Here is a 23069-nt window from a genome sequence, read left to right as displayed (position 1 = left end):
CATCAAAATTCGTGCAGATCGGATAATAAAAATTTGCGCAAAGTGCACAGGAGCAAAGAATCAAACCTACAACCTCTCGTTTATGACTGAACGGAGCTAGCCGATTGGGCGTATTTGGTTTTCGTTTAGATACATACCAGTTACATATTAATTAAATATTCCCTCCGTATTTTAATGTACGGTACTGTTGATTTTTTTAAAGAAACGTTTGACCATTTATTTTATTAAAAAATATATAATTATCATTTATTTTATTCTGACTTGATTTATCATCAAATATTCTTTAAGCATTACATAAATAATTTTATATTTGCAAAAAAACTTTTGAATAAAACGAATAGTTAAATGTTGATAAAAAGTCAATGGTGTCATACATTAAAATATGGAGGGAATACTAGTTACATATTAGTTACAATGGTAGTAACTCACTGTAACTATATTGTAACTACATTGTAATTCAGGTATAATATATATATATATATATATAAATATATAATAATTACATACAGTAGCGCTAAGGGAAAATTTCATCTATACCTACCGCCACCGCCACCACTACCGCCATGTTTAGGGTTTTGGAGAGGGAGAGACGAGTGCATGAATGAAAGGGATAAGCCTGAGGGGTAATACTGTCTATCGCACTATTTTCCGTGCCGCCTCGTTCCGCTCCCGTTCTACTGTGATATTGTTGGGAAGGTGGGAAGTTCTATGCTATTTTTTGGTACCGCTCAAAAGTTTGTGGTATAGATGAAATTTTCCCTAGCGCTAATCCACGCGTTGCATGCGGAATATTAGTTGGAGTGCCGCACAATGCTCCCTCCTTACGGTTTTCCGCTTTTTTACCACCACCTTTCCTCAATTTGTTTTTTTACCCCCACCTTTTTTTGTTTCTTTTTTCTCTTTTACATCTTATCCGTGCTTCATCGAAGCGCCCGCTAAAAAATTAACCATCCAGATTTTTCCGTTTTTGGTTCCTTCTCTTCAGTTTTTCTGTTTTCGTGTTTTAGTAAAATATTTACCATCTAGTTTTTCTTACCGAGTTTTCTGTTTTTCTAGTATCTCCTCACATTTCAAAAGTAACGAATTTACTCTATGAAGTTTTCCATTTACTCCCAGCCTCCCACATCTGCTCCTCCCAGCCTCCCACATCTGCTCCTTCAAAAGTAACAAATTTACTCGTATGAATGCCCCATTCAAAAGTAACAAATTTACTTACATGAATGCCCCCACATCGTATGGCACCATTCCTAGATGGTGGTAAAAGAACTACTACCGGCTTACAACGCTATTAATTTTTTTTACTAGTGTTGTAAATATTGTTTCAATTTCGTGGTCTGCGAGTAAAAGAATTACCACATTCCTCTCGATATAGCCCATGATCTCGTAGCAATCATGTAGTAATATGTTTACTAATGTGTTCAATACACAGTATAAGAGCAAAAACTGATACTAAGAGTATCGTTAATTTGTATCACAAAATAGCCGTATGAATAAAAAAAATTACAGGCTCAACCACACACTACAAAAGAAAAAAAAATGATTCAGCGAAAAATCCATCACGAAAATAGGATCCCGGTGGTTTTGCTAATGGAGAGGCTAGTCTGTCTTTGGAGAGGGTAACCGGGTGGCGAGCGGTAGTTTAACGATGGAATCATGGAAGGGTGTAGCAGTGTGGTATAGAGATGGGCTCGACGTAGCGCAGTAGCAGCCATCCATCATCTAGCAAGCACAAAAAAAATGTAAGAACATTTTCGTTCATGTCATAGAGATGACAAGCAAAAGAAAAATAGCAAACAACATCCATCACCGGCAAAAGAAAAATAGCAAACAACATCTATCACCGGCGGACTCCACCCTATCCTCTGCGGTCAGCCACATGGAGCACGATGTGCAAATGTAGGACCTGTGCGGCCCATCAATTCAGATCAAGTAATATTGGAGATTGCACGTTAATTTGATTTCTTTGAGAATATTCTTCATTCCTTGGTTTCTTGGAGACAATCCCTCAAGCGTGATCTCCTTCTTTTGTTATTTAGATTGAATGAGGGTGATAAAGATGTAGTCTTAAACTGGATTAGGTTGTTGTAATCTTTTTTTTCAATTATCAATTTAGATTTTTTTTTAACAGGGGCTTCCCTTTCTATGTTCCTTTCAGAAAAAAAAAAGAGAAGATTTTGCGAGGCATGCATGTGCCACCGGGAAATTGAGCACAAGACCATCCGTATGGAAAATGAAGGATGAAATCCCTGCATTCCTAGCATGAATACAGTGGGCATATGTGGCCCTATACAGCACCTATAAAGGCCGTTTAGATACTTCATGGTGCTCATTGATGCTTCCTCAAAATGGTCGCACGTGTGCCTGCTATCAAAACGAAACCATGACTTTGCAAAATTGATCTAGCAGATCATCCAAATTAAGAATAATTTTCTTGATCATCATGTGCAGTCCATTCAAATGGACAATGCTGCGAATTTATTTCAAAAGCATTTCATGAATATTTCATGGCAATGGGAATCAAAGCAGAGCACTCGATATGTCACGTCCATACGCAAAATGGACTTGCAGAAGCGTTGATTAAAAGAATTAAATTCATCACCAAGCCACTCTTGCAAGGTTGTAAATTGCCAAGCACGTGTTGGGGACATGCAGCCCTACACGTGTTAAATCTTATTAATTTCAGATCATCGGCCTACAACATCCATTTAAAAATGAAACTGGTGCAAGGGGTCACACCGAAATTGTCCCATCTGTTCAAATTTGGATGCCTAGTCTATATACCTATCCCACCACCTCAACGAACAGCAATGGGTCCACTCAGAAAGATTGGGATATACGTTGGTTATTAGACTGCATATATAACTAAGTATTTGGAACCCATGACGGGCGACACGCATACAGTCCATTTAGCTGACTGCATCTTCGATGAGAATCATTTCCCCTTTTTATGGGGAGGAAATCAACCCTTGGATGAGAAAATTTGGAAATCACATGGCCAGACATGGGGATCCATGCGCATGATCCACGCACCAATGAAGCAAATGGAGAGGTACTAAAAATAATTGATTTGCAAAGTTTAGTGAATCAACTGCCTAACCATTTTTGTAATTTGAATAGCGTAACCAAGTCGCATGTGCATGCACGCAATGCACCGGAGAGATTGAAATACCAAAGGAAATTGGTAACCCTCATCCAGTCTGGAGGCCTCAGAACAAAAGGACAAGAACTCCAGTCTCTCGATCCTCAAGTATCAAGAAACGTCTAGAGAAAAGGGGGACAGGGGGCTTGGTACAGCCAATTGCAAAAATATCCAAAGAAAAAAGAGGAGCCAGCGGAGATCTGGCACTAGTATGAAACCTATGAAAAGAGGCATACCAGACCTAAACCTTCCCACCGAGAGAGTTGTCAGTGACAATGTGTGTGCACACATAGAACCTAGCAAACTAAAGGAACTTTCCCCTGTAACAGAGAACAACAGGAAGCAAGTGGAAGCTTCAGAAGAAGTAGCTCATGAAGAAATGGCCATAAACACATCGGGAGAATCATTTGATAGAGCAACAGCAAATGTAGATATCTACTTTGCTAAGAAAATAGCCTCTGTCGTGAATCTCGACTGCGAGCCCATATCACTCACAGAATGCAAGAAAAGGTCGGATTGGGACGAATGGAAGAAAGCAATCACAATCGAGTTAATTTCTCTAAACAAAAGAGAGGTATTTGACCCTGTAAGCCGTATCCCTCCCCATATACGGGCATAAATGGTTATTTGTTCGAAAGAAAAAATCAGAATAACGAGTTAGTGAGATGTCACGCCCGGAATTTCTATCCAAAATTCCAAACGCTTACATGTGTGTTAAACCCTCGTCCAGGAATCAACCGAGGCACACAATAACAAATTGATAATAGAGTGCTAACAAACAACAAATTAATATTCGCTACAATAATAAACTATTACAGAGGTGGATAGTTCCTCTCAAAGAATAAAATTCTACGCAGCGGAAATAAAAACAAAACGGAACAGCTATGGCGACTCCACTCCACAAGCAACTCGACCCGAACAAAGCCTAATCCTCCAGATCATCACCTTCACTGAAGTACTCCTCCTCTGATGAATGAATATTGCAAGAATGAGCATATGACATACTCAACAAGCCACACAGCAAATATGCAAGTGCACAGGATAACAAAGGATGGCATAGTAAAGCTCATTTGCATAAACAACATTTAATAAACATTTTAGAGAATAATAAAACAGTTGAATAATTAATCAGTATTAAATAAACACTATACAACACACCCGTGCTGCATAGGCCCAACCTCATCTGAACAACCAACCCCGGTTGTACAAATCAAACCTCCATACCAGAAATATACCATTCCAAACCAGGAGTCAAATTAATTAACACAATATTATCATTAATGAATAGTGTGGGGCTAATCACGAAAAACATTGTTAAACTCACTCATAACCGCAGGCACGGCTATTCGAATAGTTTTACTCTGATCAGAGGTGTACCACTGTACCCACAAGACACAACTCCACAACATGTCACCATGCGCCTCAGTACGACCACGGTACCTTGGAAAGGAACTGTGACAATACCCCTCGCACAACACAACTCACCACAGTGCACCGTTCCTGGATCATGATCTCCCCCTCAAAACCAGAGGCAATGGACTCCCCAGCGACCCCCACGGACTTCTCGCCGCTTCACAGTCTGGCACACCATAATAAATCATGCTATACAAAAGATAAAGCCGTTGCCCACGCTGGCTTGTGGTTGGCACGGTAAATGTTTCACAACAGTAGCTCGTGAACCGGTCCTTAATTGTCATGAGCACAACCATCAAAACCATATGCTCACAACCCACCTTAATCAGGTTTTAGTTATCAATTAATTAACATAACACAATTAACCATTGTGAGCTACCATTAAATATAACCATAATTAATAATGTAGTATGATTCATCCTATTAATGAGCTAATGTTTCTAAGCATGGCTAAGCAATTATACATATAGCATCTAACTGAACCAATCCAATATATAAGGTCTAAGCTAATCAATTTATTACCCATAGGAAAATAAAGTCATCTTCGGCCATTAATTAATTGGGAAAGGCTCACCACCCGATGACATTCGAAAATAATGCATAAGTTGAAATAAAACATTAGCTTTAAACGGGTTCAACATGCTCAAAGGGTTGTTTGGGATCTGTATGACTTGCCTTGAGCTTCCGCAAATGCTTCCGAACCTTCCTCAACGAAAACGCTCTCCTCCGGAACGTCGGAAACTAAAGCAAAAGAACAAAATCAACCAAAACAGTACAAAAACAAGCATAAACAGTACATGTGGATATTTTTAACATGTAGATCTCGATTTTAGAAAAATTTAGCAACTTGAACCACTCGAATCTGAGTTACGATGATTTAGTTATGAATTTCCAAAGTTTAATCGATTTGCATCTAATAAAGAAAACCTAGAAAAAGGGATTTATGACATAATGATGACGTCATCACCGCCGGCCACGGCACGGGCAACATGACCACCGGCGCTAGAGGGGTCAGCCGGGCTATCTAAGGCCATCTACACGTAGAGAACGACGACGCGAACTCACCGGTGTAAGAAAACGCGACGGACGACGATGAACGACGGCCAGCGGCGAGGTCCTATGGCGGCGCGGCTCAAGTCGGCGGCGGCGACGGCACTACGGCGTCCGGCGACGGCGGCGAAGGGGCGGCCGAGCTTCCCCTCCTCCGTGCGCACTCGACAGCAGCGACGGGAAGCGGCGGCGACGGCGCTAGCGGCGGTGCGGCGCGACTGGAGGATCGCCGGCGACGGCGGCGGCTAGAGCAAAGCGGCGGCGGCACTACAAGCGACGAGGGAGCTCGGGAGTTGGGGAAAACGGAAGAGGACAACTAGGGGAAGCTATTTATAGGCTTAGATTAGGGAGATCGGACTCCAACCGAGAGGAATCGAAGCCGGAAAATCTTCGGGTTAGTTTGGAGAGATAAACTCAAAACGAACTCGATTTGGTTTATCCGGGCGAAATTGGTCTCCGAAACCTTAGGGGAAAGGAAGAGGATAAGGAGGAGATGATTTCCCCTCAACTAATCGGACTCGGGGGCGACCGATAGAGGCAGATTTGGCGGAGGGAGACGGCGGCTCAGGCTCGGCTTGGGCGACCAGCCGGCTGGAGGTAGGGGATGGCCCCACATGTCGGCGGCTAGGGGAGAGGAGGGGCAAGCGGGTCGGCTGGGCTGGCTTGGGCCGCTCGGCGCGCGCGAGGAGAGAGGGATGTTGGGCCGAATACGGCCCAACGGCTTAGAGGAGGATTTTTAAAACTTTTCCAATTAAAATAATTCGTGAAATGATGTTTCATTTATTAAAAATACTTCCCTTGCTCAAATAATTCCCAGAAAAATCTAGAAAATAGATAAACAAGCAAAGTATTTAATGAAATTTTATCTAGCTTAATTTTATGTTGAAATTTTTCCTAGATTATTAGAGTTTAACTTGTAGGCTTTTAAAGTAATTTCTAAAACTGATTTAAAATATGGATTATTAATTTAGGCGATTTTTAGGGCGTGACATGAGATATAAAGCAATGCTAGTAGCTCAAGGTTTCACCCAACGGCCAACAGTTGATTACAAAGAAACCTATTCTCCGTTCATGAGCAGAATTACCTTTAGATGCGTAATCTCTATGGTAGTAAATTTGAATTTGGAAATGAAATTTATGGATGTTGTAATTACCTATCTCTATGGAACTTGGACACGGACATTCACATGAAGGTATTAGGAGGTTTCCATGTCCCAAACCAAGACAGAGCAAGCAGGAATCTGTATAGTGTGCAACTCAAGAAGTCACTATACATATTAAAACAGTCAGGAAGATTGTGATATAATCGGCTTAGCTATTTCTTAAGCAAAAAGGGCTACAACAACCATGAAGATTGCCCTTATGTGTTTATACGGAGATCCTAGGATGGAATTTGCATAATATCTGTATATGTCGATGATCTAAACATCATTGGGACACTCAAGGATATTGAAGAAGCAAGCTCATATCTGAAATCTGAATTTGAAATGAAATACTTGGGCAAAACTAAGTATTGCTTAGGCTTGTAACTTGAGCATACCCCCGAAGGGGTCTTAGTGCATCAGTCAATCTACACACAGAAAGTGTTAGAATGATTTGGCTTTGAAAAGACATATCCTTCTAAAACCCCTATGGTCCGAAGGTCACTCCAAGTAGACCAAGATCCGTATAGACCAAGAGAAGAAGGGAAGGAAGTCCTTGGATTAGAATATCCATACTTGAGTGCAATAGGAGTGCTCATGTACCTTGCAAATTGCACAAGACCGGATATAGCATTTGTCGTCAACTTACATGCAAGGTACAACATAGAGCCCACCAAGAGGCATTGGAAGGGCATCAAGGACATCCTCCATTATCTTCAAGAAAGTAAGGACATGAAATTGTTCTACAGAAAGAACCAGGACCTCACCTTGGTAGGATATGCAGATGCTGGGTACTCCCTCCGTCCCAAAATAAGTGCAACCATAAGTTTCAATGTCCAATTTTAATTATCCGTCTTATTTCATTTTTTTTTTGAAAAAAAATAAAAAACATAAGTCACGTATAAAGTACTATTCATGTTTTATAATCTAACAACGATAAAAATACTAATTATAAAAAAATTTCAAATAAGACAGATGATCAAAGTTGGACACAGAAACTCATGGCTGCACTTATTTTGGAATGGAGGAAGTACCTATCAAACCCACACACAGCCAAGTTGCAAACTAGTTATGTTTTCCTATATGGAGGAACAAAAATTTCCTAGAAATCGTCAAAGCAAAATCTAATAGCAACTTCGATGAACCACTTGAAAATCATCGCACTATACGAAACCTCTCATGAATATGCATGGTTTCATCGAATGATTCACCACATTTAGCAATCATGTGAATTAAACACCATCCAGACTCCTATAATTATCTATAAAGATAATGCAGCATGTGTCGCACAAGGACAAATGGGTTACGTGAAAAGCAATCTCACCAAGCATATATACCCCAAGTTTTTTTTATGCTCATGAACTGCATAAGACGAATGAAATTAAAGAATTGCATACAAGTCATGTGAAAATATCGTAGATTTATTCACTAAGTCATTACCAACATCCCCTTTTGAAAGGTGGATCCGAGGGATCGGGATGTTGAAACTTAGAGAAATGTAAAATTCAGGAGGAGAATTTCACTGACTCACTTGCCAAACTTAGTCCAGAATGATAAAGTACCCAATAAGAATAATTGGAGGGGTTGTACTCTTTTTCCCTTAGATAATTTTTCCCGTATTTCTTTATCAAGGTTTTTAATGAGGCAACCCGTGCAACACAAACCGTATGTTATGTACTTTTTCTCTATTTTTTTTCCACTGGCTTATTAAGGAGCTTTAATGAGGCATAAGCAATACATGGTGACGGCTCAGGGGAGTGTTGAAAAACTTGGCCAATGAACGCCCAATACACTAATCAGGCCTCACCCTACTTTACATGTATAAGAATTGGCTATATAAAGAAAGAAGAGGAGAGGCTGTGTACCATGTATAAGAATTGGCTATATAAAGGAAGGAGAGGAGAGGTTTTGTGTACAGTTGAAAGAATGTGAATGACAATACTGTACCCCTTCTCGTATCTCGTATCTCCAATTTTCTGTAGATTACATAACCCTCAATAACTACTTCAGGTAGCAGAAGCGTTGCGTAATAATTTGGACTTCCATCAGTTACTACAAAAGATCATCTCCAGACACGCACACGCGAAACAAGCGCTTATATCTCATTGCAGCAGCACAAAACCTGATGATATTTACACTTGTAGAGTGAGAGTTACAGTGAGCAGTTTCTCAAACCAACAAAAACGTAAATGTAAAACCGAGAAACAAGAGAGATATTTACATTTGCACTACTCAGTAATCACCACCAAATTTATGTACAAGAGCCACCGAGCCAAGCTCCCTGTGACCCTCTCTCTCTAGCCAAATCCTAAGCAAGGAGTCAACAAAACTTCCACCCGCTCCGGGTGGCCACGTTTGTGATTACAACCGTGATCGTGTGCTAGTAATTTACAGTATGAAGGTTTTCGACGTGGCATCTGAAACTGTACACCTGCAGAGGAGATGGATTATGAACTCCAACAAGAACATCGGAGATGGCACTGATTCACAAATGGTTGGATTGCTAGTGTGGAAATCTGACTTATCCTGTACAAGTTTGCCCACCACCCTTCGATGAGATTGCACACATGTGCTCTTGAACCAGTTCTTACAGGTAAATATGAGATCTCGCAAAAGAATGAACAGACCACCTCTTCTCAATGGAAGTCTACAATTGAGGAGGCCCGTGGTATTTGTACATAGATTCTTTCTTGCGTTCAGGATCAAGGCTGTGGATGTAGAAGAAAAGAAAATATTAGCAAACCAACATTAGCAGTCTGTGGTCATGCCAAAAATGAAGTATGCTCAAGAGTTGTAACATTCGCATAGGACAAATATGTATTTTCACCGATGCTGATCAAAAGAGAACTCAATTCCACTAATATTATATATCAAACCAAGATCACAATTAGATTTTTCTGTAGATTGTTCCATAGTTACCTAGTCAGTTGCCTAACCTAATTCATGCACATTATTATTTTTGCAATTCGTAAGAGCCTAGTTAAAAATCATTGGTTACAAGTTCTTCCAGATAAGTGAGCTTGTGTCAATGTAGGGAATGCCAAGCACCTTCTGACCCTCATAAGTCCTCAGTGTAAATAAACTGTTTTTGCTCAAACACATATTTTACCCAGAGTAACAAATAGTTTTATCAGTGCACAGACTGATAATATTTAGGACGATAAATCAACTATATTCTCATTCTTTTGCATAGATATACATTTTTCATTTGGGGCAAGTCAGTTACAGTTATTTAGCTCCGAAGTTTTATTGATTAATCCTAAGCTGTCCAGATCCATGAACTTTGTTACCTTCCGTTGCTAACTTCTTCCAGTTCCAACAGAAGACAAAAATATACTAATACAGTAAATTGCAAGTCAATATATTTCTATTTTCAAATCTTTTTAATATCTATTTGTATTACTCCCTCCAATCTCAAATAGAAAACTATTCAGAATTTGTGCAATCAGACCTTGAGATCTTGCTCACCATTATATGGGGGAAAAAGAGAGAGGAGATTTTATATTTTTATTTTTATTTTATAAATACTACCTCCGTTTCATCATATTATAAGTCGTTTTGATTTTTTTTTCCTAGTCAAACTTCTTAAAGTTTAACCAAGTTTATAGAAAAATTTAGCAACAACTACAACACACAATTAGTTTCATTAAAACTAACATTTAATATATTTTGATAATATGTTTATTATGGATTGAAAATATTTCTATCTTTTTTATAAACTTAAAAAGTTTGACTTAAAAAAAAGTCAAAACAACTTATAATATGAATCGGAGGAAGTATATGATTACAAAATGTAATAACTCCATTTTTTAATAGATGACGTCCTTGACATTTGGAATAACTTTTGACCATTTGTTTTATTAAAAAAAAATAGTGTAAATATGCTAAAGTATAAATCATACTTTCATGAGAAAACATGTCACAACAAGATAAATGATATTTATATAATTTTTTTGAATAGGACAAATGGTCAAAAGTCAACGGTGTCATCTATTAAAAAACAAAGGGAGCATTATCTAACATGTGCATGGAGACTTCGCTGATATATCATAAATAAACAAGTAAAAAAAGAAAACAAGTTAGATTAGAAAATACAAATTTTTATGCCATGTTTTGAGTCTAGCTGATGGTCTCATGTCACATGTGAAATGTGATCAGAAAAACTTAGTCCTGTTGCATCGAGTAAATGATAACAGAACAGACCGAGGAGTCAACAGTGAGTTGGGAATGGTCTGGACTGATTTAAGAATTCAAAATAACCGTAGAGCTTCACAATGTTTGCTGATTTGAGGTTTGAGGATGAGTGAAATCACCTATTCCTTATACCAAGAAGTGTATAATGTGCAGCACGAAAAGACGCTGATAATGGAGCCACTGCAGCACCTGGAGCTCCACAGATTGCAGTAGCCAAAGCTGATCCGGCACCAGCCCCACGATTATAAACTTTAATAGGATTTCCAATCAAAGCAGAGGCAGTCCTTCCAAACCCATCGGTCAAGCTTTCATATGCCTGAAAAATGTTCAGCATATATTGAATTATTGATAATTACACAGCAAATGAAACTTATACTGGCAGTACTTACCATATTGATATAGAAAGTAAACGCAAATCACAAACAAAAATAGAATTGCAAATAGTTAGGTTGAAGCAACATGTTATTAGCAGACAACAGATGAGTTCATCTCAGAAAAGATGAGTTCATGTGCAATTTGGATGAATTCAATACCTTCTTCAGCCCTTCTTGCGCACTTTCAGGCTGGTTAGCTCTTACATTGTCTTTGGTTCTTTTTGCTTCACGTGAGGCTAAAGGTGGTGGAATTGCTGTAAGGGCACTTTCTGTCTTTAGAAGCATATCATGAGCTCCTGCCGCCAAATGTACACCAAGCCCCACAGCTTCAATGGAAACACTTCTAATGAAAGCAACTGCACCTGTCAATCACCATCAAGTGTAATCAGGGATGCATGATATCAAGAATTTCACAATACCATCATATATTAACACATCAACAGAAATGTCAAACAAAATATTTCAGCATAGTAGTGCAGCTATATGTGGCTTACCTCTTTGCATTCCCTTGAGCAACTTCCGATCCTTCTTATAGCTCTTTATGGGTAAAGAGACCAATTTCTTAGTGCCTGAACTCACAGCAACTAATGATTTTATAGGTGGAAGCCCTTTTAACAATTTATGGACCTAAACAAGGAACAGATTGTCGATTTGGATGAGAATAGAAAATTTTTGAAACAAATGAGAATAGAAAATCATCTGTAAGACAGGAAGATATAAGATTCTCCTTTTTTGAAGAAATAGTGTATGCCAACATGCAAATTTTAAATTCTCTCTTATAGCATTGCATGTCCTGAATCGGTATTGGTGTACACAACAGCAGGCATCTTTAATATAAATGTAAGATATGTGTGGGAAGATTAGGACCTGATTTTTTGAGATGTCCTCTAACCATTCTGCAGCTACTATTTCACATATATTATTGAAACCATAAACACCCATGGCAGAAACCTGCTTCAGCTTTAAATCAATTCCCTGCACAGCAAATTTAGTATGAGGGTTGCCTACAAAGATACGACTGGCTATGATGTATAGTTCTGAACAATGAATTACCTTCCATGGAAAAATGTTGAGAAGTTCTGCATAATTTCCTTTGCTAAGTGCAACAGGATCAAAATGCCGAGGAATATAATTAATGTGCAGAACAAGAGGCTTCACATCAAATTTCTAGCATCAAAAGAAATAAATTAGACCATAATATTGTTTACTAAACAAAGAAGATCCATGCTGCTAATTAGTAGAAAAATTTTGAAAATAAAAAGAAACTAATAGTTGCTGTAAAAACAATTGTTAAAATATATCAGGTAAAGTAGGAGAAAAAAAATTAAAACCATATGTCCATCTCAAGTACCATGAGTGAGGAAAAAAAGAGGAAATAAAAACTGAAAAACTTCAAGATACCTGAAAGAAAGGAAGTAATGCCTCATCAGCAATTGTATCGCTTCGATACATTGTACTCTGCGCGTCAATATTCTCATTTTCGCAAGCCAAATTAGGGTTGTTGCACAAGTCATTCTGGAAGAAACTGATAAGGAAGTTAAGTTGCCCTTGATCAAGATGCAACTGTAGAGGCAAAATCTCAAGATGTAACCTGAAATATTTAGGATAGTGCAAGGAAATCAGTCATCATACTGAGTCTAAAATAAGTACCAAAAGTAGAGAGTAGAAAAAAGACACCAGTACTCAAACTCACTTATACTTCAGCATTCAGATATGGTATATGGACACAAAATGTGTGTGGAGCAAGGGCTAAAGGGCTAAAGGGCAAAAGGGTGAAATAATATCTGCCAAAAGAACCACGCATGCATGATTTTTTTTTTATTTGGATCTGCCATCTTCTATGCGTTTCTTTATTTTACATGCACTCAAGTTAAACTTGTTGACGAGTGGGGTGTATAGCCAACTCAGCTCAGTTTGTTAACCTTAGAGAACTAAAAGCCTAGCTTAGCTCGGCTCACAAGCTAGATCGTTAAGCTCGTTAACAAGCTCTATCTCATTTGTATCACCATTATAATTTTAAATTTACCATTTTATCATATACTAACATGATAACAAACACTAATTAATAAAGGACCTTCATGTTCTATCTGCTATTTTACATTACTCCTTGAATTGGACTTGAGGGTACAGAATTGCGATCAAAGTGCAGCGGTACACAAACACTGGATTTATATCGAATCCAGAAACATAAATTCATCATAAAAGAGCTAATTATTACATTCAGAAATGTGCCTCTATTGTTCAGCTCAGACTCATCATCTTGCATATTACCATGTGCTGAGGTAAAAAAAAAGTCAAATAGCTGGGTACACTAGAAATTATTCCTGCAATATGATCTGTAATGTGGAACCTAGTCCACTACATAGGTTTTTTCCTACATCTACCTGGGCAATGAGTGCCTTCATACATCGGGGGCACAAAAAGGTAGCCTTGTAGTTTCTTTTAACAATGCAAGCCCATTAAGTATGAGGCAAACACAATGTTCACTATGGATTAACAGAAACAAGCAAAATCACAAATGTTTTCTGATAGTTTAATTCAGTGTAAAGAAACACCGCATTTACCTGTAATCTTCCAAAGGAGCCTGTGGTTCAGGCCTTACAGACTCCAGTTCTAACATGAATGCACTAGAACAAGATTCTCTCGGGTAATCCTTTGAGTTGTAGCAACCAAGAACCTTTGATTCGAAAATGGATAGAGGATTTAGAAACCATTAGCCCAGTGGTAATAGTAAATTATAGATAATTTGGACAGAAAAATGCATACCATTTTCCATGGAGCATGTGTACTTTGGTCGCAAATATTGATGTCTTTGGCAGAGATGGATAGCTTAGAAACAAAAATATCCCCATCTGGATACATATTGAACTGGATATTGAGCGCAGACATAATAAACTCTAAATAAGACCTCTTGTCTCTGCCATTTGAGCACGGCCGGCTAATCGTATCTTTCTGAGCTAATTTCCAGTCATTTCCCTCGTACATCCGCCACTTGACATCTATATCATGAATAAGAACCTTTCCTTTCAGACTGCACGATTCATCAGAATTCAAGATGAAAATAGCAGGCTTCACTTTTTGTTGAAATATTTGCTCTTCTCGTGGTTTGTTCCTTTGAACATGGTTTTCATCTATTGTGGGAAAATTATTATACCATTCACCTTCGTCACACTCTACGGTTCTAGGAGCACAATTGCCCTGGTCTTCATTGTATAGAGTTGATGATGATGAAGGTGGCATATAATAAGATTCAATTATTAGATCATCACTAGTACTGGCTTCAGGGGTAACTAGTAATGATTCAAGTGAAATACAGGCATCATTTGCCTCTGGGATGGCCTTACTCAGGCCAAACTCTTCATCCATTTCGCTACCACTCAATGAGTAGCTTGCGAAGTCCTGGTCAGTGCAAAAGGCATTCTCAATTATATCATCAAGCAAACCATCTGACTTGCACTCCTCTGAATCTGTCAGATTATCAATGCTACTCTCTGACTTTTCTGACACATCAGTGCCCATATTTTGCTTGTTTGCCTGTTGGACACTATTCCATCTGGATTGTAGATGATCTAAAGCATCCCGCATATCTGGAGCATATAGCTGCTGAAGCTGGGAGCACAATCGAATAACACCATGTGTCGTATCGTGACAAGTACCAATATCGAATTGCGAGTCTGATAATTCGAGTTTCCAAAAGGAAGTATCAATTCTTAGAACAGCTTCAATGAATGTATTCTGCACAATCTTAGCATAGCCCATCCGACGGAGGTAATCTGCACCATAGCCACAACTGACATTTTTAAAACTAGAGGATCCACAAATGAGAACCCCGAGATCTCGCAGCTCGATATCAAAATCAGTAGCTGTAGAGTTTGATGCAGATTTGCTGTGAAGTTTAAACAATGATGCAGCTAAAAGGCATGAAAAGTATTTGCAGTCTGGAGCTTCAGCGCTGAGCGCAGAACTTCTGAAATGAGGTTCATAGCTCACAGCAACATCAACCAGCTCAAGAAAGAACAGTGATGAAAAAGGTTCACCACCCTGGGAATCGTTCATTGTGCTACTATTAGCTGGTTGTTCAGTTCCATCTGAAGCTGAACTAAACAGTAGGCAAATCGCGCTTATCCAATCCATGCGGCCACCAGGTGCAACGGCTGTCGCAGAACGAACATTGATAGAAGTATAATTCTTCTGAAACTTTGGGTTCATGATATGAGTCACAGAACAGCCCGCAGTTCCAAAAGACAAGATATTGCTACCTTCACCATCACCTCGTCTACTTGCCGAATCCTTGCAAACAACTAGAAGAACATCTTTGCTTTCTTCATAGCTTTTATCATCCATACCAGTAATAGAGCCCCAGAGCTCACCTTCACCATGATTGACCCAAAGAAAATTCGCATTGTTAACCCCGCCAACATTAGAAGAGGATAGCAGAGAAAATTTTGAAATTGACAATTTGAGACAGTTCCAGGAACCTTCTAGTTCAGTCTGCAATAAAGGACCAACTTCAACAGTTTCATCCAATTCAATGCAGATATCCAAGATGCTGCATTCAAAAATGACAGATGTTTGGCTAGCAGTATCATGGATTGGCATACAATTGTCACTGTCATTTTCAAAATTTCCAGTTGCTCCATCTGAAAGACCATCAAGGATGTTTTTTAGCAAATGGTTTAGTATCCCACAGTCCTTCTTACTGAGATGAACTGAGACACAAGAAAGTTTAATGTGCAACAAAAACTCTGTGCTCCGGAGGAGCTCCCTGCGTATACTGGAACTTGATTCCTCAAGATCTTCTGAGGTTGTAGAAGAGGAAACACCAACCCATTTACCATTTTTGTTCTGAGCAATCTTTTGCTCATGCAGGTTTGGCAAACTCCAAGTTTTGCTCACCATCTCAGGGTCTTTTAAAGGATACTTCTTCCAGAGCATCGTAATGCCAGTTTCATGACAATTGGATCCGGTAACAGAGAAAATCTTCAGAGAAGAGAAAGTTTGCCTACTCAGAGAACAGGTTCTAGCATTCAGTTCATCATTAACTGGTCTAACCAAATAGATGTCAAAGTTCCCTGTAGCCAAATGGACCAAAGTAGATGGTGTGATTGCATTGACATCATTAGGCATTTCATTTTGATGTGGAGATGAATCTGCTCCTGATTTCAGAGATGGTGTGTGGTCAATGACAAGGAACTTATCCAGCATGGATGGGCAGCTCAAATCCCATGATTCAGAAGGAAAGCAAAAGATGACTCTTGCAGGCGACAGGGCTATCTGAACCTTTTGGCTTCCTCCCGAAGAAACATTTGACTTCATAGACAAATTGACATTTTTTTCGTCATTCTTCCTATGAATTTTATCCTCCCCATGCAAAACATCAGACTCGATTTTACTGATAAAATTCAGTAGCATATATATTGTGTGAAAGTGCACCCAGCAAACCAAAGGAGCCAAACAGACTGATAGTGAAGTTGAGCTTACTGGGTTGCCATCTTGACCTGAGGAACTGACATCATAGTGGAATACGCACTCACCAAACGTGTTTAGCAATTCGACCTTAGTGAGGTCATTTGAATTGTTGGTATGACGGCGTGATGTTTCCTCATGGTAATCTTGATAAGCAAATACAGATTGAGGGAGAGAAGCTTGAACTTCTCTGCAAAAATTATTGTTCAAGAAAGCAGCACCAAGATTTGGATGATCTGAATCATTGTTCTTACTGCCATAGTATTCATCAAGCTTTATAGCAGCAATTGATCCCTTGAGACTTAGGTTTTCAGGATATGTCTGCAAACATCAAGAACATAACATTAGAATCAAGCTTCATAAAATTAGGAGATATAAACTACGAAAAAGTGCTATTGGTGGAAGCAGACCAGACCTCCAGGGAAAGATGAATGTTCTGACACTTGGCTTCAACGTGATGCATATTCAAGCTGGCAGCAGGAGCAGGAGATATCATTGATTGCTCAAAATGTGCAAAGGAAAGGCAGCTTGAAAACATTTCAGAATTTCTCATGTCATCGAATTGACTGATAGGAACACTGGAATTGCCAGCATCCATTTCATCACTGAACAAAAGAACAACAGATATCTCAGCAATGGAAGCCCGCAAGGTTTTCTCTATCGGCGGTTCTGTTAGGAAATGAAAAGGAAAAATAAGTAACAAAGTGATGCAATATATAAATGTTCTGATAATTTAGCCAGAAAAAGTAAAACACTGCAGATACTTGGTTCAATGCCAGAAATACATCCAACAGATATTTGGACATGCTTGATAGGTTTGCTAATAGCAAGAGAATGGAGAGAATTCATTACTCGTAAGTTGCATCTGTTGATACCAGACTGTTACTGTATCTTAGAACATATAACATCTGTCATTATTCATAAGCCAACATAACCTAGCATGTGTACCTTTTACCTGACCTTCATTCAAGAGATAACAGTAATTTTCGTTTTTCTGCATGTTTCAAGAATTCAGTTCATGCAGTATGGTTTTGTATAAGGTGGACTAGTCCAAGGTAGGGATGGTACAATAATAACTTTAAATTGTACCGTGCAGTTTCATTGGTGAGTATCAGTGCTATTCCCTGAGTATCACCAGTGTAATACCAACTAACAGGAGATGTTTTCAGTGGATCAATGTATTATTACTACACACCAGACAAAACTGTTATTTTAACCAGTGGTCTACAACATGTTCCTTTCAGTCTACTCAGGAGCTAACAGTCAAACATTGTCTTACATGGAAAGTGCAAAAGATCCTGCTTGATATGAATGATGTTCAAGAGTAAAAGAAAATTGAAGCTGAAGAACATTGTCCAAGAATACTCCACAGGAAAGAGTGTCAGGAGAAAAAAATATGTGGTAAACAAGCACAATAAGAACAATAAATAAATCCATATGATAAGGGTTCTGTATCCCTGCAAGAGAAGTGTATAATGTGGACAACCAATAGAAAATTGAAAGGTTTAAACCATAGTACCTTTAGGAATTTGATCTGATCCAGAAGCTAAAGTGGATACAAAGGTAATTGCATTGAACACTGAACATGTCCAATCCCATATGCCACTGTTTCCCAGATTAGTCTGGGAGTTCATCAGTTCCTCAAAACATTCAAAGAACTGGTCGATGCTGTCCAAGATAACAACATATTAGTAGTGTAGTTATGTATATTCTTTATTTGGTTTAAACAAAATGCTTCCCGTAAGAAATTTAAAGGCAAGTAACTTAGCAAGAAAATAGCTTGCACAAGCACCCAAAAATGTTTTTTTTTTTTTTGCACGGAAAGAAAAGGAGGATTTGTACATGGTCAACCTTCAAGAGTACATAGTATATAACGAAGATGGGGAGAAAATTTCTGTGTAATACATCTGGCCAAACCTATTCATGGAAATACAAATGGGAGGCAAATGCATTTCATTTCAAAAATTATTTATTTGACAACAGTTCTGTCAAAAGTATACCCTTGATGAAATGTCTATATGTAAAAAAGGATGGCAGATGCAAAGGTGCAGTGAATATCATTGTACTTTCATGAAAAGAAAGGAAGATGAAAAACAAAAAGGAACAAACCTTTCATCACAAACTGAATCAGGGTCACCGTGATCCTCATGGATAAGCACTGGAATCCAGTCCGGAATCAAGTATGGCATAGTCAGGGAAGGCTCTTGTGTTTTTTCTTGCCTGAGTTGAGAAAATGTGTCCTCTGTCAAATGTTCCCTGCTAGCTATCACAGAACCTGAACCTGATTTTGAAGAGCTTGATACATATGAACTGGCAGATCTAGATATGTCTGCGGTATTATGGGCATAACTCTGTTCATGTACTAGATTTCTTCTTTGGAGAGAATCCCACACATCCATGAGCCATTGGATACTGCTCAGTTGTAACCGCAATTCTAATGAATTAAGAGATATATCTGCATCAAGTTTCTTAAAGTTCAAGCCATTCCATGGGATGCTTAAGTTCAATTTCCCTGAGAATCCACCGATAGGACCTGTCAAGACCGCGGTAGTGCTATGACCTGATGAAATGTCTGCTGGTCCTCTATCCAAATCATCCTGAAGAAGTGCATGCGCATCGACATCATCCATCTTCAAAAACTCAATGACCGCCTCATGGAATGTCACAAAATTGTGAAGTTTGATTATACCATCTGTTGAAAGATTGGTTCCAAATTCTGTCTCTTTGATTCGGAAAACCAGTGATCGATTAAATTCTGGGACCTTGTTATCCAAAATGTTTTGAGGATCAAATACAACATAAGAGTTTTTTAACTTGATGTTAAAGTTGGTAAGAAAACATGTGACAGCATTAGCTATCCTCTGGACACCTTTGTCGACATCTCGAGATGCAGAGGTAGAACACTGATTGCCATCAGATTCATTTCTTTTGGCCTGGACTGATTTCTGTGTGTCGTCAGTATTACTACCAGAAACAGAGCATTCAGTATCACCAGAAGGATCTTCGCTAGAAACAGATGCAGCAAGCACAAGTTCCAAATCCTCCACGACAATCTCGCAACAGTCGCGCATGTTTAATAGTAGAGGAATTCTAACTAGCAGGGATTTTATCGATCCTTCCTTCATCATGATAGCAGATCCTGACAACTGGAAAGGGAAAAAAATAGAACTGTTTTAATAAAGTAACTGGAAAACCCAAAATCTAGTGGGTATCACAAGTTTTGCGGTATAAGTTTCTATTCAAGTATTCAACACTTGTGAATGAACAAATGTATCATATTGGGCTACCAGCAGCACCATGATCCTCATGCATCGCAAAATGTTGAAAATAGATGTGTCTTTAGTGGTGAATTCATGCACATATAAGAGGACTACTGTATGCTATTCACCACAAAAAATCAGGTTAGCAGAAAAGAACAATCACCTATTCCAGCTTTGATACTTTCTGTTAACTTTATTGTATTCTAGAAGCTTTGCATTCAACATAATTTACAAACATTACACTGTATCGGATTAGTCCCAACACTCCAACTGAAAAAGGTGAATTGCAAATAAGCTTTATAACCCCTTCTCCACTTCTCCTAAACCCTAATACTCTACCTGCGATCATGAGCTTTAGCCATGAAATGAACACAAATAACCCTGAACTGTACCCATACCCGAGGTTACTGATTGAAAGGAAAAAACCTTCCTTTTTTTTTCCTGCGAACATATTATTTCCTCTGCAACGAAAAATTCTAGACCAAAATTCAAGCCCACACTCTCATGCTAGCAACCAATCGAGATCAAAATCATACAGAGTTGAATCCACCAAGCAACTAAACAGGAAAATTCTTTTTTCTAACAAAAACAAAAAAAAACAAAATTCCCATCCCCAAACACCCAATTCCCATCTCTGCCACCAGAATTTCAACCTCGGGCAAATAGCACACTAATCACGACGGGCGGGTGCATCCTAATCGAACACACGGGTCGGGGCACGAGATAGAGAGAGAGGGGCTCACCTTGCGGTTGACGAAGTCGGCGTTGAGGGCGATGTCGGAGAGGTGGAGCGTGCCGCGGGTGAGCTGCAGGTCGAACTGGTCGAGGTCGAGGTCCCCCAGGATCAGATCCCCGAGCCGCTTCTTCAGCAGCGACTTGCACAGCCGCTTCATCATCGTCCTCACCCATACCCCCGAGAAGAAATTCATGTCTCGTCGCCTCGTTTGCTCCCACCCCAACCCCCACCCTTCCCACCACCTCTCTCTCTAGATGTACCGGCGGGACACGCCTCGTCGGCGTCGGCGTCGGCGGCGGCGGGAGGAGGAGGGGAGGGGGGTCGCCGGTGACGGCGGAGTTTGGGGGTTGGCTTCGTTTCGTGCGAGAAGGGTATTTTCCCCTTTTTTCGGATTAGACCTTGCGTGTTGTGAATATGTTGCGTCCCGATCCCCGGGAAGAAGGCCGTGCCGCGTTAACTTTGCGTGTGTTTTTATATATAAAAGCCGCCGCCAAGGTCGAGTCACTGTCCAGTGGGGCCTACTAATCGGAGGAGGACAGGAAGGTTATTTGGGCCGTGTTGTAATGCAAACGGTTTTTTATGTTTATTTGTCTTCATGATTTGAGTTTCTGTTTAATTAGAATACGGTTCTGTGCCTTTTAGTTAGGATGGAAATAGATCCGGGCTCTATCTATAGTTAGGGCATATCGGACCGAAGTATAAAGTACCAATATAAATTTCTTAATCTTAATAACTAACTAACTAAAAGATTCGTATTTTTCCGTTCGTCACATCGTCCGTACGCCAATTTTTCGTCCGTCGCAAACCCACCCAAAATCCCAATCGAAATTCAATCACACAAATAAAATTGGAGAAAGCATATACACAAAAGTATCTCCAAAAATTAGATCAAAGGGGAGGTCGCCACTGTCGCCGCCAAACCGCCGATGCCGTCGCCGCCGAACCGCCGGCGCTGTCGCAGGGAAGCCAAGCCTCCGCCGGCTCCCCTCCCGCTGGATCTGGCGGAGGGGAGGGCGCCGCCGCCGCTAGGACACCAGCGGGCCGCCGTCGCCTCCCCTCCGCTTGATCCGGCGGAGGGAAGGGTGCTACTGCCCCTATCCGCCGCCTTCCCTCCCGTCGGAAGGGAGGGCGCCACTGCCTGCCACCGCCCGCCACGGTCGAGCCCTCCCGCACCCCATGGCGAGGGAGAGGAGGCTAGGGGTGAAGAGGTGCCACTACCCATCGTCGCTCGTCGGCCGCTGCTCAACGCCGCCGCAGCCGGCCGCCGTGTGGGGGGAGGGGGCGCGAGGGGATCGGGGACGTGGGGAAGGGAGAATGAATTTTTAGGGTTAGGGTTTGCTGCATAGTTTTTATATAGGTTGGGGTCAATCTGAACCGTCCATTCGATCGGACGGCTCCGGCTTCTCCTGCATTGGGCCGCCGCACTATTTACCTCCAAATATACTTAAACCGCCTATTCGACCTACTGGGCTTGATGGCTTGTTGGTTCTACAGACCTATTAGCCTATTATGCCATAAAAGGGCCCATTATAATTGTTTATAACTGCTTATTAATTTATTAATTCTAACTAAATTGTTTTCCGCATGATATGGATTTATTTTCCGACTAAAAATGTAATTATTTATTTGTCATGATACAAAATTTAAATTTAGACTAAAATTAAATAATATTAATTTTTTTTAAATTCTATATGGACTCTATTCTTTTTTCAATATTCCTATTTGTTATTGTTTCTAATTATATTTCTATATATGGACTCTAAACTCTTCTTTCAATATTTTTTTATTTTTATTTTTATTTTTTTCTAAATTATATTCCTATATGCACTCTAGCATATTTTGGAGAATATAATATATTTCTCATCCAATATTATTTATTTTCTAATTTATAATTTATACTTTATATTAAGTTGTTTTATGTAGATATCTGATTGGGCAACGTGATTTTTTTAGAAAAAAATCAAAATGAAAGAGTCCTCGTCTACAATGATTCTCCTTAATTTTTAAAATGAGAATTTCTAACCATAAAAGCTCGTGTTTCTATTACTTTACTAAGTTAATAACGTTAGTTTTTCCTGTTGCAACGCACAGGTATTTTTTTTTCTAGTTATAAAGAAGTTACTAATGGGGATCATTTGTGTTGATTATGGCTATCTCACTAGGGATTATTTCTAAATAACTATATTGTGAATAATAAAAGTTTGTATTTATGGTGCCAAATAATTTCTCCGTTTCAGGTTATAAGATGTTTTGACTTTGCTCAAAGTCAAACTGCTTCAAGTTTGACAAAATGTT

At 39.5% G+C, this 23069-nt stretch overlaps 1 protein-coding gene across 1 annotated transcript; it reads right to left on the bottom strand.

The window, feature by feature from the left end:
• Window positions 1-8854: 8854 nt before the first annotated feature.
• LOC127775418 (autophagy-related protein 2) lies at window positions 8855-22075 on the bottom strand. Its single transcript, XM_052301663.1, has 13 exons — window positions 20782-22075; window positions 18888-19924; window positions 18298-18446; window positions 17194-17447; window positions 14079-17099; window positions 13877-13989; window positions 12714-12903; window positions 12366-12479; window positions 12180-12287; window positions 11807-11939; window positions 11472-11674; window positions 11058-11254; window positions 8855-9452 (listed from the first exon to the last, which is right to left on the bottom strand). The coding sequence occupies exons 1-13, from the start codon at window positions 20965-20967 to the stop codon at window positions 9392-9394; spliced, it is 5766 nt and encodes a 1921-aa protein (XP_052157623.1). The 5' UTR covers window positions 20968-22075; the 3' UTR covers window positions 8855-9391.
• Between the last annotated feature and the right edge of the window lie 994 nt (window positions 22076-23069).

Source organism: Oryza glaberrima, chromosome 6 (genome assembly GCF_000147395.1).
Source record: "Oryza glaberrima chromosome 6, OglaRS2, whole genome shotgun sequence".
Classification (NCBI taxonomy): Eukaryota; Viridiplantae; Streptophyta; class Magnoliopsida; order Poales; family Poaceae; genus Oryza; species Oryza glaberrima.
The sequence above is the reverse complement of the archived record's forward strand: the minus strand, read 5'-3'. Positions and strand labels throughout refer to the sequence as shown.